At 35.1% G+C, this 8,072-nt stretch overlaps 1 protein-coding gene across 7 annotated transcripts in view; it reads right to left on the bottom strand.

Moving 5' to 3' along the window:
* The window catches only part of LOC128878901 (syntaxin-1A), a 64,757-nt gene that overhangs the window by 49,583 nt on the left and 7,102 nt on the right, over positions 1-8,072 (bottom strand). For all 7 annotated transcript variants that reach the window (XR_008457520.1, XR_008457519.1, XM_054127556.1 and 4 more), the window contains exon 2: positions 1,775-1,861. Coding sequence is in view for 5 of the 7 variants with exons in the window: in XM_054127556.1 (XP_053983531.1) it covers positions 1,775-1,861 (87 nt within the window). In the remaining 2 variants the exon portion in view is untranslated. The remainder of the gene's footprint in view (positions 1-1,774; positions 1,862-8,072) is intronic.

Below are 8,072 nucleotides of genomic sequence, written 5' to 3'. Positions count from 1 at the left end.
TACCTTTACTATCTTTGATGGAATTGTAGTTTCAATTTCAATTTTTACTTTATTTGGCTGATTTCATCCAGTCTCTTTAGATCGTCGTACCTTTGATACCTGTCTTACAATTGTACCTTTACTATCTCTGATAGAATTGTAGTTTCAATTTCAATTTTTACTTTATTTGGCTGATTTCATCTGTTTAGATCGCCGTACCTTTGATACCTGTCTTACGATTGTACCTTTACTATCTTTGATAGAATTGTAGTTTCAATTTCAATTTTTACTTTATTTGGCTGATTTCATCTGTTTAGATCGTCGTACCTTTAATACCTGTCTTACAAATTAGTTTTATCGTATCTCTTTATCTAGTCTCTTATCCTAATTGGTACCTTCCTTCCGTATCAAATATGAACAAAAATAAACTCCTTTTCCGCTCGAATATTCTCCTCAACCTTATTACAATCTAACTCTAAACTTTCTATGTTGAATTAAATTTTGAACAGCTCTGATACAGGTTGATGCGATGATGTTACCGCGGTAGGTAACACCAAGCCTAGAGACGCCACTGGATACGATATCTTGAACGTAAACACTAGTCGATTTGGTCGAGGGTCGAAGGGACAAAGAACATCAAAAGAACCTTTGACGTTATCGTGGATTGCAGTCGAACAGTTGGAGCAACTGGATTGCCCGAGAGCGTTTGAAGAAGAAAAGATCGAATCAGGACAAAGTTGACATTGGCGCTACTCGACAAAATAATTTGAAAGAAGGATAAAAGAAGCACGAGATGAAACTAGATGGTTAAGTGGAGAATCTTTGATGGTAAATGGTCATCTATACGGGGACGTTCCGTATTTCGTGTGCCTTCGTCGGCAGAGAGAAACTAGAGGTAACTAGAGGAAGACAAACCTCGTTGTTCTTTATCTACCGTTGATCTACGTTAATTTCTTCACTTAACACGTTCACTGCTAGACTAATACTCTTGAAAATTTCTACTGTGATTAAACTTCGTTTACAGACTATTGGAAACTGCGTAATGAAACATTTATTGTGGTATTCAGTTTTGTAACTTCATCAAAGTTCAAGTATTTCATTTAAATTCATTTTCTGTGACACTTAACTTTCAGAATTAATTTTCGTAGTTTCTCAGTGAAAAGCATTGTCACCCATACGTGGGTGACGTGGCGATCAACGTGTTAAGGAAGAGCAAACCAGAGAGAGACACAATGCTCATCCAAATAAAATATTCGTATGACAGACAAAGACAGTTTGTTGTTTTGTTTCAAAAAATCATAATCTGAATGATAAAAAAAGATTAAATTTTATTTCAAGTTTTTCTAAATACCAATGGTTCGTCTCTGTCGACAAAATAACTTCACGTAACCTTTCGTAATTACTGACACGAAAAAGGTTGTACTATTTTGATAACTTAAAAGCGATTTGTGAATTACGCGATAGAGTAAGAAATTTAGAGACAGAAACTTAAAAACTAAGAATACTGGTGAACTTTTGATTCTCAGTTGCAGAGAAAACCCCGTTACGCGGATGAATATAACGTCATTCTTTCCTTTATAAATAAATATAGATGTTTAAAAAAAAAAATTGCTCTTTAAAGTTCAGAAAACGTTCTATACGCGGTAAGAACAAAATCATTTCAAGTGAACGCATATATTTCTTGTGAAAGTGTTGGGAATATACCACTTGTTCTAGGATAGTCAAAATGGTGCAACCTCTTATTGTGTTTCTTCAAGAAATTAAAAATAAGGTATATTGTAAAATTTGCACTTACCTCCGCGAAAAACTCTGTCATGAAGTCATCTTGCCCGCCGACGTTGACGGACACGTCGTCCGCCACGTCATCCTCGTCCGACTGGGTCTGAAAATCACGAACAGGATCATTAGTAACATAGTTATTATCATAACAAAGTTATTGATCAGTTTTCAACCCGTTCAGTCATTTACAACTCTAGTTTAAGTAAAAATATTTACAAGGCATTTTGTTGTTACATACTAAATTATCAATCTTCTAGGTTCTCGACCTGGCCTTTGTTGCATATATTGCATATCATGAATCTTCACCTGATGACCATTACAGCGTGCTGATATGTATACATGAAGTTTGATAGCCATACATTTTTGCTTATTATTATTACTCTAACATATTATAAATGTACTTCATAATTACAGTAAATGTAAAAGGATAACAATAAGCAAAATTTGATAACTCCTAAAGTTCATATAGATGCATTGCACTGGCCGTCGGGTTGAGATTTAGGTTGAGGACTTGGAAAGTTCGTATTTTAATATACCTAAATCACTAGTTATAAATTATCGAATACAAAGGCACAGAATTAATTTCTACGCCTAATAAATCTCAAGGAGAATTATATCTTACATAAATGTGTTGAGTGAACTTTTTTCTATCTTCTCATACAAAGAAAATATTAAATCTATTTTTCAATTTCATTTATTCCACAAATTGTGAGCGCCAATTTGAGAAACATTGATCCATTGATCCTACATGAAATAATACGAGTTTCATTCTCGTCACCGATGAACAGGAAGCATTCTATTCTATACTGGGTCACACAGACCGTGGATATACGGTAATTTTGATCGTGTAAATTGTCTGCCTGCGAGTGACAACCTGTACGACCTCAAGATCTATTTTGCGGGACTCCGAAAGCGATCGAACATTTGCATTATGTTAACCAATACATATGTATGCACGCGTGTATGCTCGAATAGTTGACCGAAAAAGGCCGTCAAGTCCTACTACAGCTGTTCCTATTCCTATTACCGTGAATCGATATTACCATCGAACATTTCTGATCGATATTTCTGTTCTCGCATATAAGAGACGGTTCGTTAATTACGTAAGTGCTTCGAGTGGTAAGGAAAGGGTAATATTTTACTACGATTTGTTTCCTTACTTTAAGATTGTTTCAAATCTTGTCTTTAACTATAACACGCTTTTTCCAAAGGCTAAATAATTATTAAAAAACGATACAACATTTTTTATTCATGTCAAATAATAACGTATTTTAATGTAACTGAATCTATTCTAAAGACATTTAACTATTTAACGTTTTTTAAGGAAATTCTAGGTAAAATCTTACGTGAGAAGGGAGAGGGGATGCCTGAGAAATCTTGTGCGTTCCAACATGAGGGCGAGGGGGGTAAAAAATGACAGAAATCCTCCTTGTGTAATTTATGAATGGCCCTTAAACGTGTACCATACGATCCCTTCACATAGAGAACAATGCACAGAAAAAATTGTATGTCGAGGTCACTGGTTGCACTTTATGCGACTTCCTCTGTTTCCAATGTAAGTAAGAAGCTTTAGATCCGCTCTAGAGATTGTTTACGTTTCTTCACGCGAAGACGAGAACCTCAGCGGTTCTTAACTACCGTGCCGTGAATGATTGATGACATATACTATGAATTTTTATGTTTCATACTACCTTAACCTCTGGAGGGACGAATTTTAAACGAACCTTTTTTTCTTCGTTAATCGAATACACAAAGCAACATTTATCCGTAACAAATTTGACATAAAAATATATTGTGTCACTTTAATGATGTATATTTTTTTAATTCCAAAAGGCATCGCGATCGTAAATAGCAATAATTTTTATATAAAAACAAACGTTATGTGTCAATACCTCTCGAAACGTTAAAATTACGTTGGATATTTTTCTCAAATATTGCAGCGAACACGAAACGATTAACAATATTTACGTAACCATTTCTGCGTTTGAAATTCTACTGTGAAATAAATTGCAGCTCTTTTCCAGCCTTGGGCACAAAAGATTTATATAGACCGATGCTGAACATTATAATTAGTTAGGTAACGAATGTTATCTCGATAAAATACTATTATGGTTCGATGATAGAATTATTTCTTTTGTTGCACCGATGCGATGTACCTATCGTATTTAATTTTTTTAAATGAAAGAATACACTTTGCCCTGCGTCATTCAATTTTACTCGGCATTCTGCACGTAAAGGTATTATAAGGTACGAATAGCCATTGGAAACGTAATACCTCACAGGATATTTCATGTTTTATGCGAAGAAATTACTTTATTCCATCCGGCATGCAAAAACGTTCCGCCATCCGTTTAAACATTTCATTGCTCCCTTTTTATACACTCTTAATTACATTTTCGAGTTCCGTAACGGTTGTACACGTGCAATTAATCTTAATTTTAATTTCCATGGCATCGCTTAAAATACTTAAACGCTCATGGTGGAACGTTCGAACGTCTGCAGGAATAACGCAATTTCTTTTACGGTCCTATCGGTATTTTACGGTAATTTTTACAGTTAAGATGTTGTCTCGAAACCCGCGAAGATTAAACAATGTCACACTTGTCTTGTTAGTAGGTTTTTTAATCTCACCAAATTTACAGTTCCTATCAATTATTTCTATTACTGTCTCACCTTCGAAATTAATTTTTTTAATTCCTAAATGATAAGTCCTGTCACTCGTTTCTGGATGACGTTTAAAAAGCATGAAAAAAAGGAACTATGTGCCATTTTTCTTTCAAAGGTGGCAAAAAAATAAAAAACAAAGAACAAAATTCTGAGAGGCTTGACGAGCCAACTGGCACACTGACCGCCCTGCGGAAAAGGCGATGGCTCCTTTGCTTGCGAAGGAATATCAAAGTCGTAATTAACAAGGACGGATAACGATCAGAGCAGTGGTAGTACGCAGTGCACTCGATCGATACTCGGTACTCGTGTACGATTAAGAAACGCTTATGGCCGTCGCATTCTCGTGTACAAGCAATTCTGTTTGTCAACGAATTAATACGAAATCCCGGTATAGTTGATAAGGGAGATACAGCGAGCTCCTCGGATGATAAGTATTCGATAATAGGTATAACTCGTGTGTATGCAAATTAGGGCGCGACGATTTTCCAGTCTCGAACAGGCAATTATTTATTATCGCTTATTGTCAACATCTATGTGTATATATTGTAATTCTTCTTGCGTTACTACAATTTTCACACAAATATTTTCTCGTACTTTTTGAAATTGGTTGCGTGTAACTTCTTACTTCGAAGTCAATCGAGTTTAATAAGTATGGAATTAACTATGTCTCGTTATACTATAGTTAGCTACTTAGTAACTTCTTACTTTGAAGTCAATCGAGTTTAATAAGTATGGAATTAACTATGTCTCGTTGTACTATAGTTAGCTGCATATTGTTTTGTTCATTTTTAGAAATCATTCTTATTATTTACTGTCAATCAATCGTACGTTTCGTGTTTCGATCCTTCGGTTTCTATCTAATTCACAGAAGCTATTCGTACCCGATCAGATATTTTTTATTTCACTTTACGAATGCACCGAATATGTAAATTTCTCTGTTATTAGTCAAACCTGTTATTACTGCTTGTATAGTTCAAACTGATTCCATCTAGTGCGGTTAATAAGCAAAATCTGGAAATCAAGGTCATTCGAGACGTAAATCTATCATAAACTGAGTGAAATGTGTTTGCAAATTACATTGTTTATGACACCTGTGATCACGGTCGTCAACGCTACGTAATCTAGCGTGGTAGATACTATTTTAACATAAAGATCGAGTTCTCGAATTCAAATATAAAATATGATATAATTCGCAACTTATAACTTATAATAATAATAGTATTATAATTTGAAAGGTCAGGCTCTAATGATTTTATATGCACGATAACAAGAAGAATCCATTTAAATAAGAAAATATATAGGTGGATTGCATCAAAACAAACAATTATATTCAAATAATACAGCTACTTATAGCATGAGCGAGCATAATTTAATGAATTACAAAATGTAATCCAAAACGTGAGAAAAGTATTTTAAAGAAATTAATAGTCACATCAGAGATATCGTCAATTGTAGTGAGAAAAATATTCGCAATCGTATGAAAACAGGTATATTGGATAAGATTAGAAGATCAAGAGATAGTTCCCATTGTGGGATTCTTCTTTCTATCTATACTTGGAAATAAACTGCAGATTTCTAAACTAGCCAACTTGAGAAATAATAGAAATTTTAGAACCACAAGTATAAGACCAAGAAATATATGTTTTCATTGATAATTACATAAATATTTAGAAAAGAGTTCTGATTATCACACATAAGATCGAAAGCATCAAATGCAATCAAATTTTTAAACGATTTAACACGTTGGCTGCCAGATTAATACTCCTGAAAATTTCTACTGTGATTAAGTTTCGTTTCCAGACTACTGAAAACTACATAATCAAACATTTACTGTGGCATCTATTTTCACAACTTCATCGAAGTTTAAGCGTTTCGTTCAAATTTATTTTCTCTGATACTTAACATTAAGAATTGATTTTGTTTGCTCTCGAGTGAAAAGCACTGTCACCCATATATGGCTGACGTGGCGATCAACGTGTTAATAGGATTCCGTATAAAATAGATTCTAGAGATGACACTATTCATAAATCTAAAAAGCCACAGAAAGAATTAAATAATTTTGTCTCAAATACACATATGGTTCTATGCCTTGTAGTTGTTCCTCTAAAATCCCTATTGCCTCGCAAAATCGAAGGTGACTTTTGGAATGCTTAGTATCCTCTTACAGTTGATTTAAATTATGCACATTTTTTTCATTCAAAATTTCCACACCACCCCTTCCTTCTCTCCGGACATGGAGGTCGTGCCCCCAACATTGAAGAACGCCAAGTTAGTTTCGTTTTACCGAATCTTTGCGTTTACTGATCTGTATCATGTAAAATTAGAACGCGTCGCGACCTTGAATACTTATCTTCCCACATCCAAGCGTGTCCCCTACTTCGTGCCCTATTCAACGTGCGAGTACGCTGTATCTCTGCTATCGTTGACCCGTTGTAATCAATGACCGCGCGTTTCTCACGTTTCGTTACGTTGTTTCGTTGCACCGTAACGACCAGGAAAAATCGTTCGCTTCATCCTGTCTACCTTTGGGCGGACTCAACTCTTTGCGCTTCGTTGACCCCTATACGGCGACACACGTGAAATCCACCGCAATTCAGTTCATGTTTCATTTATTCTGTCCATTACGATTATCACAAAATCTATATCATTAGGTTGTCCCAAAAGTTTCTTTCATTTCGTTAGCATAGTAATACATACACGATATTTCATGTTTCATGTTACGTTACTGATTTGCGTACGATCCATTTTGCTCCATTGTAACATCAACATCTAACAAGGGAACATATCCGACTGTCCGTCTTCGATCTTGATGAAACTTGATGGGTACATTAAGCAGGTGAAAACAAGGGTGAAAATAAAGCTGAAAATAAAGGTGAAAATACGTATCTTTTTATAGCTGCCCAATCGCAAGTTTAGGCGTTGAAAAAGTAGGAGGCAAATGTATCGTATTATATATCAATGGATTCGGAAAGCAATTTCCGTTCATTTTTGACGTTATATAAATTTTTGTATCTCTTAAAGTAATGTAACAAAACAATTTTTTTCTTATAAACAAGTTATATTTTACAAAATCTGTGACCACTTTGTGTTTTACCTCGTGAAACCGTGAAACTTTTCCCTAAGAAGATTTCTTATATCTATCGTAGTTTTCGAGATAGCATTTTTCTGCCGAAACTTCAAGGGGTGATTTCAACCCCTAAACTTGCGATTGGGCAGCTATAAAAAAAAATACGTATCCCTTATTTTCACCTGCTTAACGTACCCACGCGTATATTAAGCAGGCGTAGCCATTTCAAAAGGCCGATGCTAAATTAACACGATACTTTTTATGCTATTTATTTGCTAATTATTTGCCAGAGAATTAATTTTTTTTGCTCCAACCGTTTTCGAGAAACAACGGCTATGTATCGATATCTTCGTTAGGTACGGAGCTGCGACACTTGGCTATGCTAGATGAACGCTGTCCTAGCGCGGTCATCGTTTCTCGGAAATGACTGCAGCAAAAAAATTAATATTCGGTGGTCTAAGAGCAAATAAATAGCAAATAAATACGCCGCGAAAATGGCATCGATATCTTTGCTATGTCTTATGATACAACGCGTGGCTACGCTAGCTTAATATCAAGCTAGAGCAGCCACAGTTTTTCG

This window comes from Hylaeus volcanicus, chromosome 6, assembly GCF_026283585.1.
Source record: "Hylaeus volcanicus isolate JK05 chromosome 6, UHH_iyHylVolc1.0_haploid, whole genome shotgun sequence".
In the NCBI taxonomy this organism is placed as follows: Eukaryota; Metazoa; Arthropoda; class Insecta; order Hymenoptera; family Colletidae; genus Hylaeus; species Hylaeus volcanicus.
Note: the sequence above shows the minus strand (reverse complement) of the source record. Positions and strands in the feature narration are given on the sequence as shown.